The sequence below is a fragment of the Nerophis lumbriciformis genome, linkage group LG29, assembly GCF_033978685.3.
Source record: "Nerophis lumbriciformis linkage group LG29, RoL_Nlum_v2.1, whole genome shotgun sequence".
Taxonomy (NCBI): domain Eukaryota; kingdom Metazoa; phylum Chordata; class Actinopteri; order Syngnathiformes; family Syngnathidae; genus Nerophis; species Nerophis lumbriciformis.
The window spans coordinates 13,245,001-13,269,622 of NC_084576.2; the positions used below are offsets into that span (position 1 = coordinate 13,245,001).

At 40.0% G+C, this 24,622-nt stretch overlaps 1 protein-coding gene across 2 annotated transcripts in view; it reads right to left on the bottom strand.

Moving 5' to 3' along the window:
* Nucleotides 1-24,622, bottom strand: part of mctp2a (multiple C2 domains, transmembrane 2a) — a 140,691-nt gene that overhangs the window by 72,959 nt on the left and 43,110 nt on the right. For both annotated transcript variants that reach the window (XM_061925037.2, XM_061925036.2), the window contains 8 exons: nt 24,198-24,328; nt 23,925-24,111; nt 22,561-22,654; nt 22,373-22,475; nt 22,198-22,300; nt 22,026-22,127; nt 21,863-21,937; nt 20,381-20,500 (listed from right to left, as the gene is read on the bottom strand). In XM_061925037.2, the coding sequence (XP_061781021.2) occupies nt 20,381-20,500; nt 21,863-21,937; nt 22,026-22,127; nt 22,198-22,300; nt 22,373-22,475; nt 22,561-22,654; nt 23,925-24,111; nt 24,198-24,328 (915 nt within the window). The remainder of the gene's footprint in view (nt 1-20,380; nt 20,501-21,862; nt 21,938-22,025; nt 22,128-22,197; nt 22,301-22,372; nt 22,476-22,560; nt 22,655-23,924; nt 24,112-24,197; nt 24,329-24,622) is intronic.

The following is a 24,622-nucleotide window of genomic DNA, read 5'->3' on the forward strand; positions in this document are numbered from 1 at the left end:
AAAGCAGAAAGAAGGAGACGATTAACAGGCGTGCACGGTTCCCCCCTTCACACAAACGGGCCCGACCTCAAGACTCACAAAAGCCTCCAGTTTTCAGGGACGGTGTTGACAAGAACAATTATGACAAGTCTGATTATGTCTTTGATCTGGTGTGCTGGTTAATGGCGGAGGCTGCCGAGGTTCTGCACAGGTGGTCAACCCCGGGAGCCCGAGCTGACCCTGCCCTTGCCTCGTCGTGATTATATACCGGCCCCCGGTTGCAGCTGCCAAGTGTGTTTACAGCTGCACCGCATCAAACATTCATCAAATGCCATCTTTACAGTGTGTGATGTGAGCCAATCAGCATTTCACAGGGCGTCAAAGCGACGCCTAAAACCGTGGCTAAGGCTGGCGGGGTCGGGAAGAAAACTCTCCAGAAGGTACACAGGTTCCCTTCCTGGCACATGAGGTACCTCATATGTTGAAATATTAATTCAACTTAAATGCTTTAAGCAGTCTAATGACAGCGAGGCTGAAAAAAATCCGCTTTCATGTGTAAATGATCCCTTTTTCACATTTTAACGCTCGTGCATTTCATCTCAATCAAAATTGTTCTCAACTTTAACTTCTGAAGCCGATTAATTTGCCTGGCTAATACATGCTAATTTAAGATGACTTTTCCCTCATCATTTTCAAGAAACTTGTGTTCCCAAAGGAAGCTCTCCTGCTACAACTTGTTCCCAAGAAAGGGGGGGGGGGGGAAGTGTCAGGTTCCTGTTTCCTGCGGTGCTGTAGCTCCATCTACAGGCCAAACACTCACGTGCATGCAAGGAACTCTGAGTGACCCCTCTGCAGTCGTTGATGATGTATACTGCACATTCATCTGGCTCAGTCTTAGTGGGGAGAGCACATCTGAAGGAGGTTATTTCATGACGATTTTAGCTGTCACACGTCCTCACTCGGAAGACGGGAACATGCTGTTGTCTAACTCTTGAAAAGCGCAAATCCAAGGCTCATTACTGCAGCATAAACAAACCCAGGAGGGGCGAAATATCATTTTCTTCTTTGTATTTCCCTCCACTTATGAAAATGTTTGGGACCTTGCAAAACTTTTGTGTTTTATAATGCGTGAGAATGTACATATCTTTTTACTTCATTAGCAAGACTTTCTACAGGGGTGGGGAAACTCAACATAACTTTACTTTAAAAGGGAACTGAACTTTTTGGGGGGGAAATCATTTGCAATCCTTATGTGAGACAGGAACACATGTTTTTATTTTTTTATGCATTTTAAGTTGTTAAAGGGGAACATTATCACCAGACCTATGTAAGCATCAATATATACCTTGATGTTGCAGAAAAAAGACCATATATTTTTTTAACCAATTTCCGAACTCTAAATGGGTGAATTTTGGCGAATTAAACGCCTTTTTAATATTCGCTCTCGGAGTGATGACGTCACAATGTGACGTGGCATCAGGAAGCAATCCGCCATTTTCTCAAACACCGAGTCAAATCAGCTCTGTTATTTTCCGTTTTTTCGACTGTTTTCCGTACCTTGGAGACATCATGCCTCGTCGGTGTGTTGTCGGAGGGTGTAACAACACGAACAGGGACGGATTCAAGTTGCACCAGTGGCCCAAAGATGCGAAAGTGGCAAGAAATTGGACGTTTGTTCCGCACACTTTACCGACGAAAGCTATGCTACGACAGAGATGGCAAGAATGTGTGGATATCCTGCGACACTCAAAGCAGATGCATTTCCAACGATAGAGTCAAAGAAATCTGCCGCCAGACCCCCATTGAATCTGCCGGAGTGTGTGAGCAATTCAGGGACAAAGGACCTCGGTAGCACGGCAAGCAATGGCGGCAGTTTGTTCCCGCAGACGAGCGAGCTAAACCCCCTGGATGTCTTGGCTCACACCGTCCCAAAGATGATCAAGAGAAGAATATCGACCCTAGCTTCCCTGGCCTGCTGACATGAGGGTATGTCTACAGAATATATCAATTAATTCATACATATATAGGTAACTACGCACATACATTGGTACATATGCTCCCACATACATACACAAATACAGTATACACATACGCACATGGTACATACATCCACATGCACATTCAGTGTACAAAAATACATATACCGTATTTTTCGGAGTATAAGTTGCACCGGAGTATAAGGCGCACCTGCTGAAAATGCATAATAAAAAAAGGAAAAAAACATATTAGTCGCACTGGAGCCCGGCCAAACTATGAAAAAAACTGCGACTTATAGTCCGAAAAATACGGTATTTGATATTTTACGGTAATGTGTTAATAATTTCACACATAAGTCGCTCCTGAGTATAAGTCGCACCTCCGGCCAAACTATGAAAAAAACGCGACTTATAGTCCGAAAAATACGGTACACATACTGTACATACACAAGCACATTTGCATTACATACAGTCATGCATATAATCACGTTTCATCAAACATATTACCGTTGTGCCTCCAGTGGAAACAAAGCAAACATATAAAGCTGAACCTATTCTTACTATAACAATCTACAAGGTTAATATAGTTTGCTTCTCTTTCTTTTTCTCCATTTATCTACTTTCTTTTGTAATTAGACTTTTCATTTAGTCATATGTATTATTGCATTTGAAACAATTGTATTCTTGATAAAAAAGGTAATTAATATTACCGTGTTTTTCGGAGTGTAAGTCGCACCGGAGTATAAGTCGCACCTGCCGAAAATGCATAATAAAAAAGGAAAAAAACATATATAAGTCGCACTGGAGCCCGGCCAAACTATGAAAAAAACTGCGACTTATAGTCCGAAAAATACGGTATTATTCATGATCAATAGTGCTCTTTCTATTGGTATTTGTATTGCTTCATTTGTAGCGCAATAATGTTAAATGTAATTTATGTGTTATTGATATCTACTTCACTAATTGCCTCTATGCTATCACTTTTCGTATCGTAACTGATGTTGCTCTGTTATTGTCTGTCTTATCCCCACAATTTTCCCCTCTGTCTTCCTTTTTTCTTTTTTCAATCCCCTCCTGCTCCGGTCCGGCTGCGCCAAACATTAAATGAATCCGTTTAATAAAATCGAATACAAATAGGGCAACAAGAGAAGTATCTGACTCTTCTTTTTTGTACAGTAAATCTGTAGAGCAGATATGGGCATCGACATCAACAATAGGATTTGCCTGAGAATCACCAACACAAAAAAAAGAGCAAAATATGTAAACATTACATGTTGTTATTATTGTGCCTGTTACTAAATTACATATAAGCTTACAGCATGTATAAAAAATGTTGGACGTTTTTAGAGAGCTTTATAGGCGGAATAGAGCGACTCCAATTGTTAGATTGATATTGTTAGATGACTTTTGCAAGCATTTATTTACAAGTAAGAATGCAATAAAAAAAAAATATATATATGTATTCCTTTCTTACATAAAGGATTTTGAATAATAGACAAAAGTCCAAAAAAGTGCAGTTCCCCTTTAAACTAGAGTTCACTCAGTACTTGGGAACGATATGTAAAGTCTTATCAGCGCAAAGTATTATATTCCACCAAGACTCCTGAGAGAAAAGTTATTTGCTAAAAAAGTCAGTAAACAGAATTTCCCACTTTTCCCATCCTCTTTGTGTACCAGCAATAAAGTGAATACCTTACACGCCGCACAGCAACGAGCACTTCATAATGCATACATGAATCTGCATAAACAGGATAAAAATGGAGGCTGCATGCTGTGTGCAGGTCACAAAATTGCCCTGTGGGACTGAGTGATATAATGGCTAAGTATTTCTGGTAAAGCACTACGCGGGCAGCATCCCGCAGTCCCAGCAGAGGATGCAGCGGCGGTAATGCATTACAGGATGTATGTGGTGTAAAAAAAAAAAAAAAAAAGGGGGCTGTAGCGCTGGTCTGCTGGCTTGATAAATAATGTATTGTAATGTATATTAAAGCGAGACCACAACTGCAGTGTTTCCTACCGGCGTACCCTGAGAAGCCGCCGTGAAGAGGTGCAGACACTAGTGGTATAATTATGCACATCGCACCGGCAAGGAGAGGCCATCTGTCAATGTCTGAATCAGTTACCTTATTACCACTGCCTAAAGATATAAAGATAGGAGTGGGAGCTGCTTTCATTAAAGCACACTGCTTTAGACAGATCCCAACACTAACCTAATTGCGAATGATGACTTGGAGGAGGGGTCGCTGTGTGGAGGTTGGCTTCGGAGTGGGCAGGGGCACCCAGAGTGGAGAGTGGCATGGCACACTAAGGCCGAATCATCATCCTCAAATGGTCTTTTTCTGCCGTATACTTGTTAAAATAACCATTCCACTCCAACTAACCATCTTTAGTACTTCATTTTAGTCTACATCACTGCAGGAAAAAAGGTGCAGTCCGATGCTGATATTTGAGACTAAGTATGGGGACCTTACAGCTACAGGAAATGAGGACTTTCTACAACATGACAGGGTTTGTTGGTGGGTGTCACTATACCCGATTGGTCCCGGAAGAATACGCCGCTTCCTGGACTTGCAATATTTTATGATGGAGTTTCTACGTCTTCACGTGCTATGATTTTTGAATGTTTTACTATTGTTTTTTATTTTTAAAAAAACGCTTACATCAGGCATGGGCAATTATTTTGATTCGTGGGGCCAAATTTAGAGAAAATATTGTGTCTGGGGGCCGGTATAGCTATTTATATATACATATGTATCTATATAGATAGATAGATAGATAGATAGATAGATAGATGGATAGATAGATAGATAGATAGATAGATAGATGGATAGATAGATAGATAGATGGATGGATGGATGGATGGATGGATGGATGGATGGATGGATGGATGGATGGATGGATGGATGGATGGATGGATGGATGGATGGATGGATGGATGGATGGATGGATGGATGGATAGATGGATAGATAGATAGATACATATATATCTATATATATATATATATATATATATATATCCATCCATCCATTTTCTACCGCTTATTCCCTTCGGGGTCGCGGGGGGCACTGGAGCCTATCTCAGCTACAATTGGGCGGAAGGCGGGGTACATCCTGGACAAGTCGCCACCTCATCACAGGGCCAACACAGATAGAAAGACAGCATTCACACTCACATTCACACACTAGGGCCAATTTAGTGTTGCCAATCAACCTATCCCCAGGTGCATGTCTTTGGAGGTGGGAGGAAGCCGGAGTACCCGGAGGGAACCCACGCAGTCACGGGGAGGACATGCAAACTCCACACAGAAAGATCCCGAGGCCGGGATTGAACTCACGACTACTCAGGACCTTCATATTGTGAGGCAGACGCACTAACATATATATATATATATATATATATATGTATATCTTTATAAATAAAGTTGATTTGATTTGATTTGATATATATATGTCTATCTCTCTCTCTCTCTCTCTCTCTCTCTCTACACATATATATATATATATATATATATATATATATATATATATATATATATATATATATATACATACATACATACATATATATGTAAGCTGTGAAAATCTGCTGTACAGTATGTGTGCTTGGGTCCTATTTTTAGGGACACTAATACGAAACCTCACAATAATGTCTGATTGAATTCTAAAAAGTTATGACAGACCGCCTTAAAAAACGGAATGTAATTTTTATTTGTTTTACTCAATCAGACACCCAGAATGTACATCAAAATAAAAAATGTGGGGTTTACAATATTAACTATGAACAATAAAACACTGAATATTGACAACATATGAACGTCACACCCCCTCTCGATCGACATCATTTACAATCAAGCGAAACGCAACAAAAATGCAACAAACAGCGAAATATGAACGCAAAGGGTAAAAAAAAACAACTACGATCTGATATATCACAAAGCTTTAGAACTTTGTTGTAAAAATCTCCTTCCGCGTCTGTCCCTGACACCCGCATTTCAGGCTGGCCGCTCTGGAAACACTTTGTGGAAACACTCCCCAGACCACACTACTTGGTGCCTCGTCTGAGCTGCTGTGACTTAGATTACCATAGTAACTAATTAGATTACCATAGTAACTAGTATGTCATGCAAAAGCGCAGATTCCGACCATTGAAATACTTTGTATAGTTCAAGACTTACGGTAATTTGAAAACATCACTGCACATCATAATGGCATCTATAGTTACCATCTCAAAGATGTAAATAAATTATTTGGAAATGTCCGGCGGCCCCAGATTGAAAAGCTTAACGGGCCGCATGCGACCCCCGGGCCTTAATTTGCCCAGGTCTGGCTTACATAGTACTAAAACAGAACAAGAATATACAAATGAACAAGGAGTAAAATACAAAAATCAGGGAGTATTATCGCCACAATTGCAACCACTTCCACTCTTCTGTCATTGCAATGAATAACGCACGAGTTAGCTACTGACTCCTATGGCATACATTTATTTTTTAAATGTGAAGTGAAGTGAATTACATTTATATAGCGCTTTTTCTCAAGTGACTCAAAGCGCTTTACATAGTGAAACCCAATATCTAAGTTACATGTAAACCAGTGTGGGTGGCACTGGGAGCAGGTGGGTAAAGTGTCTTGCCCAAGGACACAACAGCAGTGACTAGGTTGGCGGAAGCGGGGATCGAACCTGCAACCCTCTCAAGTTGCTGGCACGGCCACTCTACCAACCGAGCTATACCGCCCCACTAAATGTTGATTTTGTTTCTCTAACTGAGGCTTAACTTAAATGTATATCCGCGGCCTAACAAAAAGTGACTTTTAAATTGTCAGTATTGTGAATTGATATTAAAAAAAGTAGTAAAACTGATTACCGTATTTTTCGGACTATAAGTCGCAGTTTTTTAAATGTTTTTACTTATATATGTTTTTTTCCTTTTTTATTATGCATTTTCAGCAGGTGCGACTTATACTCCGGTGCGACTTATACTCCGAAAAATACGGTATTTTCTTTGCCATTTAAGGCTGTGAAGAACATCGTTCAGGTTTTCTTACAAAACTATGTTTTCTAAAAAAATACTTTCTTTTTTTAAATAACATTTGTTTTGTTTTGTATTTAATCTTTTATGTGACATTGTTATTGAAATAAAGATGAGGGCAAAAAAAAGAAAGGCATGGTAACCGTGTAAAGGAATATAACTGGTGTAAAACAAGTTGACAGGAAGTGGCCTGGTCTTCATGCATGTGTGGACTGATCAGGTCTTCCTGTACTGATCGGGTAGTGACAGTGGGTATTGTCAAAAATAACATTTGTGAGGTCAAAAGTCACTGATGTTGGACTTGAGAAAGGGTTATCGCTGTTTACTGGGGTCCAAGATCAAGTTTTCCCACACTATATTATGGATACAACTAGACATATACAGGATCTGATTGGGGGCTAATATTTGCATTTTTTAATCTAATATTGAGTGCAGCTTGTGTCCTGGTGAGCTTGTGTCCCAGTGTTTACATGGCTAAAGAGTGTACTCAGTTGAAAGATTCCTACAAAAGGGAAGTTTCTTCCAAGTAGGACTGGAAGGAAATGAATGGCTAAGCATGCTAAACGCACACGCACACACACACGCCGATGTCGATACTATGGATATCTATTATAGCATCAGCATATAAACGACACTAAAGTTGTTCAATATTTATCTTTTTCTTGTTATTATTACAAAATATGTTTTGGTTGTTTTTGTCATCGTTTACAAAGTCAGGGAGTAAGTCTCTGGATACAGGAACCCAAATGATTTATATAGGAGTCAATATTAGTTTTTGCTTGTTTAGTTCTTGTGCATTAGCCACTTCATTTTAATAAAGAAATGTGTGTGTAGCATTAAATAACACAAATTGACCCCGAACGGGACAAGCGGTAGAAAATGGATGGATGAATACATCATCCGATTAACAACAATACTAGCACGTTCTAAACTCAATAAGATACGCTTTACAAAAAATGTGTAATTGTGTTTACTTTAGTTCAGTTCATTAATTTGCTGTCTATGTATCGGATCGGAGGCCATCAGGACATCCCAAGATACCCGCATTAACTTGATTTTTTGTGGGTGTGTTTTACAAACAAAACAAAATAAAACAAATGTATGGCATATATATTTTAGTGTATAATTGTCCAAAAGTGTCTTTGTAGGACACAAAATTAAAATGTAAAGGTCTAGCCCACCCTCGGATGGATTACATCCGGGGTTTTAAAAGTGTGACATGCAGCAGCTTGACAAATACCATCTACTTATCACAATGATCCCCCCCAAATTGTACAAAATGCATATCTGATTTGATTTTGAAGGGGAATTTATTTTAAATTTTTGTACAATATTTATAATTTTACGGGGTCAAGGACATGTACAGTACAGTAGTAGTGCGGTTTGTTTTTTAAGCTGTTAAAGCTAATTCGGAAGTTGCTAATGCTAATAACAAAGCGGCATGTCGTGACTAGGCATGAGTCTGTTACTGGTTTTAAAGTGGCTGTCACGCCAAATTTCTTCCCCCTACAAAAACATTTCCTCTTACGTCATTTCCTCTTACTTACGTCATTTACTCTTACGTCATTGACAGCGATCGATAGAATCCAAATCTCCTGAAAATGGTGGTGTCACTGAATGACATTTGTATTTATCTTTCCCAGGGGACTTATGTCAAACACCAGCAGGCTTCGAAAAATTCCAGGCGGAGTGTTAGGGCAAATTTCAGGCGGAGTGTTAGGGCCGCTGCTGGGAACTTCTGTCTTCGTGGTAACGTGCACAAAATATTAATTAATATATAATACTGTTAAATGTCTGTACTTTAACAATGTTTGGAACAAAAAATTTGTAAACAATAAAAAAATCACTTTACATTGCAGTTTTTTGCCTCATTTTAAAGTCTTGAAGAAATACCCAAGGTTTTTCTTTATTTTTATGTTCTTATTCTAAATATTGTCGTTTGTCTGACCACGGGTCATCTGACTTCACTGAGGTACATATGTGCAGTGCTATTTACATTATGGACAAACAATTGGGCATATACTTATTATTAGGCAGCTTCAATTATACCTCAACTGATAATTGGCTCATTACGGAAAGTGACTTGACACGGAGGGCAAAGTTTATAATTGTAGAGAATTCAAAGTCGGGTCAGGGTTATTATCGAGTTTGTTGGCAATTATTTTTATTATTTGCTAAAAACTGCTCCTACTCACGTCTCAATATTGGGCTACCACGGACCAGCCGCATACAGTAAAGGTATGTTCTTACTCGAAGTTAGAGTGAATCTCAGTAAATCGTGTTTGCCAACAATATCAACCTAAAACCTATCCGTCTGAAAGAAAAATTAACCCTGAAGTAGTGTTGACCCGTGGAAAACGAATCAAAAATCGTTTAATTCTCCGTCAAATGTGCAGTCAGGAATATCCTCAAGTTAATTTGTCCGATTAATACAGATGTTTTGTTAACGCTATATTATCAAAAATAAAAAATAAATAAAAATAACAAGTATCCTTCCAGCGACGGGCAGTCAAAGCCGAAGTGTTTTCGATCGCTGTCAATGACGTAAGAGGAAAAGACGTAAGTAAGAGGAAATGACGTAAGAGAAAATGACCTCGGAAGTAAATGGGGGGGTTGTAGGGGGAAGAAATTTGGCGTGACAGGGCCCTATAATGCAAAACCCACTTTTCTTACCTGTTGGCACCTGTTTTTGGGTATTTTGGATCTACATAAGTCCCGACAATTTGAAATCAAACCATGGAGGCATGGTGGAAATATTTATAAAACAATCTTGCAATCCTTCATACTTCCTCCAAACAAGCCATTTGGAATTTGCCCCATTTGTGACAATGTTTCCAAGTGTGACGTCAGGAAATTATCCATATATGGTAGAAATGTACCCAAAGTGCTTTGCGCGAGTCCGCCAGTATAGTCCATGCTGTAGTCAATAAGCTCCTTCTGTTCCTCTATCCTCTTGTTGTGGGGCAGACTGACTCGTACATGCACATGATAAATAATGATAAATGGGTTATACTTGTATAGCGCTTTTCTACCTTCAAGGTACTCAAAGCGCTTTGACAGTATTACCACATTCACCCATTCACACACACATTCACACACTGATGGAGGGAGCTGCCATGCAAGGCGCTAACCAGCAGCCATCAGGAGCAAGGGGTGAAGTGTCTTGGCCAAGGACACAACGGACGTGACTCGGATGGTAGAAGGTGGGGATTGAACCCCAGTAACCAGCAACCCTCCGATTGCTGGCACGGCCACTCTACCAACTTCGCCACCCTTTGCTGTTCCCATTTCTAATACACAATAGCGTATAGTTCAAACTTATATCTGTCAATAGACTCCATATGAAAGTGCTAAAAACTGTGGAAGTGGAGGCACGTAAATAGGACCGGCACATCCTGAAGAGACGTTCACAAAGCAACTTGAAAGCGGTCTGTAAAACATCATCTATGCAACATGTTGACCCAAGAACCACCATTCCATGTTATGTAGACCACAATAAAGTGGTTTAAATGTACGAACAAAATCACAATATGACCCCTTTAAAGTGTACAGCGGTATAAAAAAGTGACAGTTTCAAAACGAATACAATTTTCTTTCATACCGTCCGTACGGTATTGTCAAAAGTGAAAGTCCTTCAGGTTGCGTTCCGCAGCTGTATCAGGACCCCTGCGGCTGCACACAGCTCTTATGATGATTGAATGATGAAGGAAGTCCCTCCCCACCCCATCTAAAAGGACAAAAAAGGCTGTTTGGGAATACTTTAGCAGCCATACAAATACAGACTGCCACGCTGGAGGAAGAAGATCGCCCAATTTGCTAACACGTGCTTACGGACATGGCAGCAAGAAAAGAGAAGGCAACACTTCAAAAATCACCACACATACCTATATATGCTATACTTAAAGGTAGAGTTAAAGCTGTTTTGACATGAACTAAATCCCCTTTGCATCTGGTATTCGTGACACAAATACTAACTTGTTACTGAAGAAGATATCACATGCTGAGACGGCTAACACCAGCTAACATGACGCAATCGAAGGATAGAGACCCAGGCATAGTGTTATGTTTTACTTTAACACTACGCATGCAACTCCTGGTACCCTAGCACCTCCAAAACCCTCAAATCTAGACTCCAAACATCCCAGAACAAGCTAGTCAGATTACTTCTAGACCTCCACCCCAGATCCCACCTCACTCCTACCCACTTCTCCAAAGTGGGCTGGCTCAGGGTGGAGGACAGAGTAAAACAACTTGCACTGAGCCTAGTCTATAAAATCCGCTACACCTCCCAGATACCGAAGTACATGTCAAACTACTTCCTTAACGTAAATGACCGCCATACCCACAACACCAGGGGGAGCTCTACTAACCACGTTAAACCCAGATTCCGATCTAACAAAGGTCTTAACTCATTCTCTTTCTATGCCACATCAATGTGGAATGCGCTCCCAACAGGTATAAAAGAAAGGGCATCTCTATCCTCCTTCAAAACCGCGATAAAAGTACACTTCCAGGCAACTTCAACCCTAAACTAACACCCTCCCTGGATTGTTGTTAATAATCAAATGTAAACAATCAAATGCAGATACTTTTTCTTATGCCTTCTTATTTTCTCTCTCTCTCTATGTCCACTACTTGCTGTCCATATCCTACCAAGTCAGACCTACACTGTTTCAATATCCATTTCTCTGTTCTCAATTGTTGATGACTGATGATAACAACCAAACCTAACCCCCCCCACACCCCGAATTGTAAATAATGTAAATAATTCAATGTATACACCCTGATGATTATCTTGTGTGATGACTGTATTATGATGATAGTATATATGATAGTATATATCTGTATCATGAATCAATTTAAGTGGACCCCGACTTAAACAAGTTGAAAAACTTATTCAGGTGTTACCATTTAGTGGTCAATTGTACTTCACTGTGCAACCTACTAATAAAAGTCTCAATCAATCAATCAATAAAGTTACAATTGGGGAAGCAAATCAATCAAAAGTCATCAAATACACACTTCAACAACTCCAAAACACACTCGCGGACATATTTATAAGCAAGTTTCCAAAACATGTTGACGTTAAGCTATCATACCGGTAGGTAAATTATACCGTGACACCGTCGAACTGAGATATACAGTTGAGGCCAAAAGTTTGGACACACCTTCTCATTCAATGCGTTTTTTCAATTTTCATGACTATTTACATTGTAGATTGTCACTGAAGGCATCAAAACTATGAATGAACACATGTGGAGTTATGTACTTAACAAAAAAAGGTGAAATAATAACATTCCAGTTTTTTCAAAATAGCCACCATTTGCTCTGATTACTGCTTTGCACACTCTTGGCATTCTCTCGATGAGCTTCAAGAGGTAGTCACCTGAAATGGTTTTCACTTCACAGGTGTCATGGTTGTGATGCCTTCAGTGACAATCTACAATGTAAATAGTCTTGAAAATAAAGAAAACCCATTGAAATGAGAAGATGTGTCCAAACTTTTGGCCTGTACTGAATTTGCCTATGGTTATCATGTCAGAACATCATACCTAGTCATGACCTGTGCTGAAGCCTCCAAGAAAAAACTCCAACATGGTTTTAACCATCTGTTCATCAACTTTGCGCATGTAGAGAAATGGGAAAAGTCTAAAAAAAACAAAAACATAACCGGTTGCAACTAGAAGACACTCGAACCTCGTTCCACCCGCTTTGCTACACAGCACAACGACATTTGACCAGACTTAGAAGACACGGATTTTGGCTTGCAACAGGCTTAATTCACCGTGTACGTCCATCTTTAGTGAGTATTGCCGCTGCAAGTGGGATAAAAGGTGGAAATGAGAGATTAGTCTGTGCCAACACATGTGCCCATCGCCTGTGGACAATCTAATTATAGGTGGAAGGAAGATGGCCTCATCCTGCTGACCCGTCCGCCTGGCCGTCTTCCTCCTTTGGAGCTCAAACTTTCTTTCCCAGACACAATCCCACCTCCCACTCGATCCTTCTTATACAAACCGCCCGCATTGTTCTCTGCCTTCCTGTCGGTGTGTCTCGCTGCTCTAAAGGCTATGATACACCGAGCGTGGCCATAGCCGAAGGGGATTTTGCTCCTCAGGATCAGTGTGAAGGGCTTAGAGAATACACCAGGTATAGTTGCATCCCGAGACAGAGCAAACACAAGAAAGGTGGTGAAAGGAGAGTTCTTCACTCACGCCCCGTCTGTGACCGCCTCCTCACCCTGACACGGCGCTGGCAAGTGTACTCTTAATCATGACGTTACGTGTGCTGCACCAAGGGGGGATTCACCGGAGTGATTCAAGATTATTTTAGCTTAGCACCTCAGATCACGTCGCCTCATTAAAAACAGCTAAACACAGACATTTAAACATAAGTTCAAATCTCAGAGGCAGACTGTCACTCCTCCTGAGACCGTGATCCTCCTTACACCATCCCTGGGGTTAGGAGGCTTTGCTCAGAAGTCAGACGCACAAACCTCGGCCCCTTCAAATGTACTCTAAAGTCATCAGAAGTGAAGGAAAGCCAACCGGGGTTTGATTGAAGGATAAAGCACATCCATAGCCATACGCGTGGGACCAAAACAGAAGGCGGACTTTGTGTTTCATGGGGCAAAAAAAAGGCGGGCTGGGAGAGAACACGGCTAAAGCGCAGATTAGCCGCAACAAAGTGAAAAAATGGTCCACCCCGAGTCTCAGAGACCGTTCATTACAGGGGACCTATGAGGAATTGTGTCTTTTCTGACTTATTAATGTTGTTACAATGTCGTGTTAAACAATACCAAAGTGTCAAATCAACAGGCTTTTAGGTGTGAGCTTGCAGGCAGTTTTGGAAGCCTCTGACCGCTAGGTTTTAGAGCAGGGGTGCCCACTACGTTGATCGCGAGCTACCAGTCGATCGCGGAGGGTGTGTCAGTCGATTGTCAGCCAGGCATGAAAAAAATGTACCTAAAAATTAGCGATCAACAATCTTCACCAAGACGTCACTTTCGTCCCTTGATTGACATTCACGGCACCCGAGGGTCTTGTGAGATGACGCTGGCTGCTGCCAGATCCATCCATCCATCCATTTTCTACCGCTTATTCCCTTCGGGGTCGCGGGGGGCGCTGGAGCCTATCTCAGCTACAATCGGGCGGAAGGCGGGGTACACCCCGGACAAGTCGCCACCTCATCGCAGGGCCAACACAGATAGACAGACAACATTCACACTCACATTCACACACTAGAGCCAATTTAGTGTTGCCAATCAACCTATCCCTGCTGCCAGATCATTATTTAAAAAACAAAGACCGACAGGATGGCGAGAAACACTTTTTATTTCAACAGACTCTCGCGCCGTACCTGCTGTCAAAATTCTAAAGACCGACTGCACAGTTCCTATCTTCACAATAAAAGCTCTGCTTCATCATGCCTGCGCTAACAAAATAAGAGTCTCAGAAAGCTAGCGTGCACAATCTACCAAGCCACATAGTTTGCCGCCAATGTACTTCTCGGAAAGTGTAAAAAAAAAAACTATGGAAGCTGGACAAATAAGATGCCAAAAACCAACCACTTTCATGTGGTATTGGACAGAAAGGGGGACTTTTTTTCTCCTCCATTTGAAAATGTGGATGTTATCAGCACTACTGTCTGATTCCAATCAATGCAAGTCATCACAATTAGGTAATACACCAACTTATATTCTTGTCTTCATGAAAGAAAGGAATCTACATGTGTTAAACATGCTTGTATTATCATTAAACACATTTAACTTGATAACAAAAACGTATGTTTCATAAATAAATAAATATAAATTATATATATGAATCAGGTAGATCCCCTCGACCTGGTCAAATGAAAAGTAGCTCGCCTGCAGAAAAAGTGTGGGCACCTCTGCTGTAGAGTCTTTTTTTTAACAGTGGGCCATTTGTGATGTAACAGATTGACATATGTGGTCATTCTTTGCTGAGCGAGACTGCTGCCGCTGAGCTTTTGTGTATTCCTTCTACATGCCATCGCGCTTACTCTGTGTATGTAAAATAAATACTTTTGGGTTTAGTTGTCCACGATATTTGGGCCACTACGAAATTGGATAAGCCGATGAAACAGGACGTCAACATTCCGACTTGGTTGGAGGAAACACAAGAAAAGGGTAGAATATATTTGGCATGTGCATAAAAACACCAGAGTTGACCCTAAATGTATTTTATTGTGGGGGTGCGCCACATCAACATATTAGCCGCCACACCGAACAAGTATTTCCTTCAAATAATGTATTGTCCAGAATAAGACACACAAAGTCCGACAATCTTTTTGAGCTTTTATTGCCAGTTGTATGCAAACAACGGGCCAAATTCCAACAAGTATTTCCTCCGTGCACTCATGTCTGTCTTCGTGATTCACTCCTAAACACACAACACTTCCTCATTCTCCGCCAACATGATGTGTACACAGACCATGGAAAACATGAACATTATAACACACAATTACACACATTAACACCAGCAGGTATTTACAGTATGAATGGATATATATATAGTTTATTGTTGTGCGCTATTGACTAGTGATGCACCAACATTTGGCCGCGAAAAAGAACATAGCTTGATCACCGGAACAGAACCTGGTCATGGCGTAAACAATACCTGTCATGTCTGTGTAATCATGTTTTGTTTTAGTCATGTCATGTTTTGTTTTGTTTAGTTATTGGACTCTTTAGTTTCTGGCTTTTTACTCCCTTGTCTTGTTTCCATAGTTACCAATTAGTTTCACCTGTTCCACGTTTGGACTCATTGTGCACTCTTGTTTGTCACCATAGCAACCCATTAGTTTTCACCTGCCCTCATGACTCACGCACCTGTCTTTAATCATGTCACTATTATTTAAGCTTCGAGTTGCCAGGCTGTCTGTCTGGCGACATCATACCCCTGTCACACTCTGTTTACCTCTGCGTACTTCATGCCCTGTCCAAGTAAGTTTTTTTTTATTCATGCCACAGTTAGCGACTTTTGTTCATGTCCTTAGTTTTTTGGCCACGTGCAAGTATTGGTTTCATTTGTCAAGTTTGTACTCCCGCCTTGTGCGCGCCTTTAGTTTGTTCTTTTTGTTATAGTAAAATTAAATATGTCTTCACCTTCACGCCATGTCTGGTCCAAATGTTCATTTGCACCACGGGAGAACAAACCCACGCCATAGTCCAAGTCTTGACAATACCCACGGGGTTGTCTGGATCGGAGGCAACATGTCCGCGATGTGGACGTACGTTAATATATTCGATATATACAAGAGTGACGTCAGGTTCTATGCAGCCGGAGTCGCTTTTTCGTCGAGGACTTAAAGCAGGGATGTCAAACGTACGGCCCGTGGGCCGAATCAGGCCCGTGAACAGGTTTTATCCGGCCCGCGAGATGAGTTTTCCAAGTATAAAAATGAGCTAAACATTTTGGAGGAAAGAAACTGCTGTTCTAAATGTGTCTATTGGATGTTGCAATATGTCGTGTTAAGACAGAGACAACACTTCCATGTTTGGACACTGCGTACTTACACTGCTTATTAGGGATAGTAATGATAAAACATGTGGATTGTTACGGTCATGCGTTGATTGTCAAATATGTTGTTAGTAATGTAACCTGAAACATTTCTACCCAAATAAATGCTTTTGATAATCGGTACATTTTGTGTTGTACTTATAACTGGGGACACATTTTCTCGACGCACATTAATATACTGAAATAAAAAGTATCCCCTTCTAATTTAATGTTTGATTATTCAAAAGAGTCCAAAATCACAAGTTTTTTTGTAAATGATGCTACAAATGTACAGAATAAACCACATGATGTTAGTACATCAGTTGAGGAAAACAAGTAAATTACATTAATAACATCCTGTAGTTTGATTTCTGCATTATTAATTTTATCTTCTGATGGATAAAAAAAATTACACCAATGAGAGCATTTTAAAACTGTGCCATACTCAATTCCACTTGTTTTACTGATCATCATTTATTCAGAAAGTATAAATAACGACAAATGAAGATAGAATACTATTAACCGCAACATGTAAGTGTAAAAAAAAAACATTATGATTTGTAAATTTTCATAATATACTTGGTCTATTATTAAACAAATAAAAACAATCTGAAGTTTTCTTTATTTTTAAGTTATCATGCCATGATTTTACCAGTCCGACCCAATTGGGAATATATTTTTCTGCAATGTGGCCCCTGAGCTAAAATGAGTTTGACATCTCTGACTTAGAGCAACAAAAGTAAAAAGTCTCTAAACAAGAGTACAGTCTACAATAACACCAAAAATAGAGGCTAGATTGTTTGCCTGTCGTTTTTAATAAAGAAAGAGTGACTAAAAGGATTGGAGAAATCTTAAAAAAGAATAACAAAAAAATTCAATAAGCACCAACAATTGAAAAATAGAGCAAACGATATTAATCTATAAATAATTATAACAGATTTGTTTTAAATGTATGTACCCGTATTTTTCGGAGTATAAGTCGCACCGGCGTATAAGTCGCACCTGCCAAAAATGCATAATAAAGAAGGAAAAAAACATTATGCAACTTTCATAAACTATGAAAAAAACTGCGACTTATAGTCCGAAAAATACGGTACATGAAAATATTTGCATCGTAGCAAATGATGTGAAGTCATATTGACCACGCTCCTAACCACACCACTCCACAGGTATTTTAGCAATTTAGGGGAAACATCTACGTGCAACATGCAGTGACATAAATGCTAGAAAAAGCAGCTTGTTTTAATGCAGAGCTGAATCGATCCAAGCGTGGGCAGGTGTACCTAATGTTGTGACCGGGTGAAACTATGTTAATGAAGTTTGTTTTTGACCCTGACTGAAAAATAAATAGCAATGATGTTCTTCTTCAAGATACATATTTAACAGTGTTCACTGTCAAAAGATACATTCTAATCATTTTGGAGAGGGAATGGCGTGGACCTTTTCCGATCGCAATCTGGGAACGCCTCCACAAATTAACCCCATGCAGATGGACTCAAAAAACAGGTTCTAAGGCTAAATCCGAATTCCCCCTCTCGCCCCTTCCCCTCAACCCTCCACCTTGGCCCTGAGAATCTAGTGCCATGGCAAAGTGTTGAAAATACGCCCCTAGGAATTCGGACGTTGCTTGAGTCTCGCTATGTCATCAACCCTCACCATTTGCCAGCAATGGCGTAACGCAGTTTCGACAAATGTTTGTTTACTTTCAAGATGCCGAGGCTTGCGATGTTACGCTTTGCTTGGGCTCGTTTTACTTTCTTTCGCCTGTCTACATGAAGAAGAACAGTGCAGGAAGCGACGTTTTTCTGCAAAATATGCAAGTGCTGGCGCGTCAGCTTACGGTTTCATTGAAAGAAGTGATTGTACCTAAGTTCTGGCTAAGTTTTATGAACTCCACCATTTAACTTATTGTGTGAATGCTCCAAAGCATTCACACATATAGTTTTCTACACCAAAATTAATCTATGTATTCTTCTACTTCTTCTTCTCCAGATTTTGGCGCACTCTACCTTCCACATTTTCCATCCGATTCAAACCGTTCCAACTTCAAACTGTTCAGCCTATTCTGGAATCGCGGGCTTTCCCTTGACAGAATTCCAGGTTTTCCGGGACATTTTTCAAACTTCCACCATTTCCACATTTTTCAACCGATTCAAACCATTCCACCTTCAACATATTCCACTCATCTGGACATTCAAGCGATCATTTTCACAAGTTCAAAAAAATTCCAGGAATTCCCATAATTCCCAGTTTTCCAAACCCAACTTTCACCCTTTTTCCTGTCGACTACTCCTCCCACATTTTTCAACCCATTTCAACCGTTCCACCATCAAAACATTCCTCTTAATCAGGACAAAAAACAAAGTTGTTTTTTGAACTGGAAAAATTCTCAGTTTTCCCTAAATTCCAGGAATTCTGTAATACTATTTCTGAATTAAAAATGTTACTACTTCAACATTTCTCGACCGTTTTGAAAAAATTCCAACACCAACCATTTACTCATTCAGAACATTCATATTTTTTTTACCATTTTCAATTGCCAAATTTTCATGAAATTCCCATTGAAATGAATGGGAACATTTTTCTAAGTTCCACAACTCCTACATTTTTCTTCCACAACTAAGTTCCACAACTCCTACATTTTTAATTTTTCTTTCAAACCGTTCCAATTTCAAAGTATTCAGCCTGTTCAGGAATTGTGTGCTCCTTTTCAACAATTATTTGAAAAAATCCTGAATTTCCAAGAATTCCCAGTTTTTAGAACCATTTTCCCCATTCAAAATGAATTATCAATTTTTAAAACTGCCACAATTCCCACATTTTTCAACCGATTCAAGCCATTCCACCTTCAACACATTCAACTCATCCTGGAAATTGAAATTATCATTCTTACACGTTCAACAAATTTCCAGGAACTCCTGTTTTTTTCTAACCTTATTTACAACCTTTTTTATTGCGATGACACCTTTCACATTTTTCAACCCATTTCAACCGTTCCACAGTCAAAACATTCCTTTTAGTCAGGACAAAAAACCAAGTTGGTTTAAGAAATTTAAAATTTCCCGGTTTTCCCTAAATTCCGTAATACAATTTTTCAATTAAAAAACTGTTACTACTCGAACGTTTCTTGACCGATTTAAACAATTCCAACAGCAACCAATTCAGCTCATTTATGCTCTTAATCGGGGTTTTTTTAAATCCCGCTTTTCCCAAATTTCCAGGAAGTTCCCATTCAAATGAATGAGACATTTTTCCAAAATGCACAATTCCCACATTTTTCAACATATTCAAACCACTCCAAAATCAACACATTCCACTCATCTTGGACATTCAAACTAACATTTTCCCAAGTTCCAAAGCAAATTCCGGTTTTCCTGGAAATTCAAACTCGTCAACATTCAAACCATTCCAACATCCAAACTATTCTTACATTCATACTACATTCTTTCAGCATTTCAGTTGAACTTCAGCATTGGAGCATTCACATGCAATTCCTTCAGGAATTGCCTCATCTAGTTATTTTATGTTATTTTTATCCACACTCTTGCAATTAATTTGTTAGCTGTATAGCACTCGATATCTAGGGAGGTCCCCGAGCTCACTTCGTTTCAAAGGCTGTGTGGCCCTTACACTTGGCCCTGCTCCGTTATCTGACGAAGAAATCGGGCATCACTTGATTGACGTGAACGAGCAAAAAAAACCGAGTGTTATTAAGATAATGGGAAAGGGGGAGTATTCGGTTTGGTTCTTATAAATGTGACTGTGCAGCAAAATTCACAAAAAAATACCCCAATATCCAATACATATTATCTAGACCACAAGAACGTGTGTTAAATGTAGATTAGGTCCCCTTTGACGTGTGGCAAGGGCTTACCAGGAAGGCTATGAGACTCCGTTGCGTGTTCTCCCATTGAAAACAGCTCCTAATGTACTGTAACGTGTACAGAACTGCTGTGCTGATATTCCGGACCCTATATATATTCTGGGCAAGAACCTAAAGTGGAAAAATTGGGACAGAACAATATTTAATGTCATTGGATGGAAGAAATTAGGTTATTGCTACATTTACTTGGCTATACAATAGGAACTTAAAGGCCTGCTGAAATGCGATTTTCTAATTTAAAAGGGGATAGCAGGTCCATTCTTTGTGTCATACTTGATCATTTTGCGATATTGCCATATTTTTGCTGAAAGGATTTAGTAGAGAACATCGACGATAAAGTTTGCAACATTTGGTCGCTGATAAAAAAGCCTTGCCTGTACCGGAAGTAGCAGACGAGTAGCGTGACGTCACAGGTTGTGGAGCTCCTCACATCTGCACATTGTTTACAATCATGGCCACCAGCAGCGAGAGCGATTCGGACGAGAAAGCGACGATTTCCCCATTAATTTGAGCGAGGATGAAAGATTTGTGGATGAGGAAAGTGAGAGTGAAGGACTAGAGGGCAGTGGGAGCGATTCAGATAGGGAAGATGCTGTGAGAGGCGGGTGGGACCTGATATTCAGCTGGGAATGACTAAAACAGTAAATAAACACAAGACATATACATACTCTATTAGCCACAACACCACCAGGCTTATATTTAATATGCCACATAACAAACACCTCCCCCCTCCTGTCCATATAACCCGCCAATACAACTCAAACACCTGCACAACACACTCAATCCCACAGCCCAAAGTACCGTTCACCTCCCCAAAGTTCATACAGCACATATATTTCCCCAAAGTCCCCAAAGTTACGTACGTGACATGCACATAGCGGCACGCATGTACGGGCAAGCGATCAAATGTTTGGAAGCCGCAGCTGCATGCGTACTCACGGTACCGTGTCTGCATATCCAACTCAAAGTCCTCCTGGTAAGAGTCTCTGTTGTCCCAGTTCTCCACAGGCCAATGGTAAAGCTTGACTGTCATCTTCCGGGAATGTAAACAATGAAACACCGGCTGTGTTTGTGTTGCTGCCTGCAGTTGGCCGCAATACACCGCTTCCCACCTACAGCTTTCTTCTTTACTGTCTCCATTGTTCATTGAACAAATTGCAAAAGATTCACCAACACAGATGTCCAGAATACTGTGGAATTTTGCGATGAAAACAGACGACTTAATAGCTGGCCACCATGCTGTCCCAAAATGTCCTCCACAATCCGTGACGTCACGCGCTGACGTCATCATACCGAGACGTTTTCAGCAGGATATTTCGCGCGAAATTTAAAATTGCACTTTAGTAAGCTAACCCGGCCGTATTGGCATGTGTTGCAATGTTAAGATTTCATCATTGATACATAAACTATCAGACTGCGTGGTCGGTAGTAGTGGGTTTCAGTAGGCCTTTAAGCAACAAGAATCAGTGATACCTTTTTGGAAAACTTCACATTTTCCTCTGTAAATTTTTCCTCCTTTGGTTGAAAAGTTCGAATAGCAGCCCGAACCTGCAGACAACAAACCCCACATTATTATTTGCATACTTCAAAATATGTCATACAACTTTTTTTTTTAAATAGTTTTATTATGTCTTACTTTGTTGTATACAACCTCTATCACCAGTGTGACATTTCCTTTAGCGACACAGCTCAAATCCTCTTTCTTCAACAACAGACAGATCTGCTGATCATTCTGAACCTTTTCAGACAGTAAAACATGCATTTACTTTATGTGCTTACATTTGGGATGACTGATAGTTACAACTTACAGTCAGTAATGGAATGGCCACTTTGCCCAAGAAGTTTGGGGCTTTGTCTCCGTTTTCATCCAGGATAGTCAGCTCAATCACATCATGGATGTCCTTAACTGGGCTGCAATGTGAAGTGTAGGACAAATGTTGAAATGGGAACCACGCCCAACGCCATACAATATGTCCTCCTTACAAAGTGAGTGCTTTGTTCCACTCGGGATTGACTGTCTTGTAGACAGTGTGGGTTTGGAGTTTGCTGTTTCCGAGCTCAATGACACAAAACGGGTTGATTCTTCCTGCAATTGACAAACAGTGTTGCTGGTGTTTGTGAGGACAGTTATGATTCTGACAGGCGTGATGTGATGTACAGTTGGTAGTTACCATTGAGGTCTGTAGCAGGAAGCTCATTGGCTTTTAACACTTTGACCTGAAGGAAACCGATTTCCCTCAGGTATTTATAGGAGTTCTTTAAGCTCTGGGGGGAAAATGGAATATAATGAATATCTGGAAATGTAAAACAAGACAGGAAACCAAACAGAATTTCAGGATGGGCATTTGACCAAAATGACTTTGCAGGCAATGTGCAAATTGAAGAAATTAAAGAATGGGCACCATTCACATTTGAACTGATACGTTTTATATTTATTTATTTACACACAGACACATTTTTGTATTACATTATTGTTTCATTTGTTAATGTCAGAGGACGTTCTGCAAAAAGGTAATCCCTAGAAGCCCACAGTTTAAGGACAGGGATCCACATTTAAAATATACATCATCATATAATATACAAAATACAGTACAATATTCCTTTCAAAATCTACCCATTTACAATTGTATACCAACAGGTTGGCATTTATAAAAAAAAAGAAAGGAATCTTCAAACCCACCAAATCAGTCTCAATATCCTATTATTAAAATTTGATTAAAAGGTTGCATCTTGAAGATTTGCGATAATCTCATCATACATACAGATGTCAAGACCTAAATTATGCGACTAATGTGAATTCCTCAGCCATAAAGGGTGTGCTAAATATACCAAGCATAACGTTGCAATAAATTTTGCTTAAAACGCTTTTTTAAAATGTTTAAATAATGTGATTCTTTTATAAAGCTATCAATCTCATCGGGCCTCTACAGGCTATACTAGAGTTTGTACACTTTAGATGACGATTTTTCCCTCTTAATAAAGGTTTACTTCTAGAGTTTTGTCTTTTCAATTTCCGGTATTGATACCGGTAGTCTACAGTACCAATTTAAAGTACTTTTGTGTGTGTCCGTGTGATAATACTGTAAATGTTAATTGGGTCGACAATATAATCTACATTTTTTTATTTAACATTAAAAACTGAGATGATAATGATAATTGTGAGGTGGGACTCTTGTGGGCTCGGTTCTCTTTTGTATTTGGTATATAAATAAAACTAATACCTTTTCAAAACAGGTTATAAGAGATAAAAGCACCTCTTAGGTGCTGACGTACTACTTAAAAAACTGTGTAAAAAATGTTTACTTTTTTTATTTTATTCACAAAAATCACAGATTGGTAATTAATGTAATAAAAGAAAATAGAGCAACGTCAACTCCAACCCAATCCCAGCTTCACCATACTTTGGATATGTATTAACATAGCAATTGAGAAGATATAAAAATACGATACTTATTTAATACCAAAAAATAATCTTCAAATTAATAAAATGAGATCACTCAATTCTTAATGATCAATCATTAGTGTAAAAACTTACAAATTTCTCCACCACGGCGTCTCTCTCATCAGGTTTATCTAAAGTAGCCATCTCAAGGTCAGACACGGAGACCCCCCAGCATGGTCGGAGGGTGACCAAAAACACCAGCTTGCCCTTCCCCGGATCCAGCACATGAGTGTAGAGCTGCCTCTCATTGAGGACAAGTCGGGACGGGTCAACCTCAAACCTGCGACACAAAAGAGGAAATGGCCATTGGTGGCGCAAAAGGCTGCAACGGGGGACCATTAGCATTACTCACTAGGAAATACTCACATTCCCCATGATTCCTCACCCTTCCTGCCTCTCTTTGAATACACCTCCACCTGCAGAGGTTCTTGGTTATCTGCAAACTGATTGAAGTCAAACTGCTCTCTCCACTGAGGATTGGCCTGAATGCAGAGGTTCTGAGGGCAATGAAGACACAGGAATGGAAACATACACACACACACATTCGACACATTATCAAACTGAACAGCGCCTGCATGACAGATGGATTGAGTCATCATGCAGGACAATCGCAGAGAAGCAAGAGAGGAAGAAGCAATGTGTTTTTTTGCATGCTTGTACACTTCAGTAGCCACACTGGGATTGTAAACACTGACGGCTCCCAATTAGAATCAGCTTTGTTCAGCAAACAAACAAACATGCAGGGAGGGGTTTACAAAGGAATGACACGACAACGCGGGACATGCGCACCA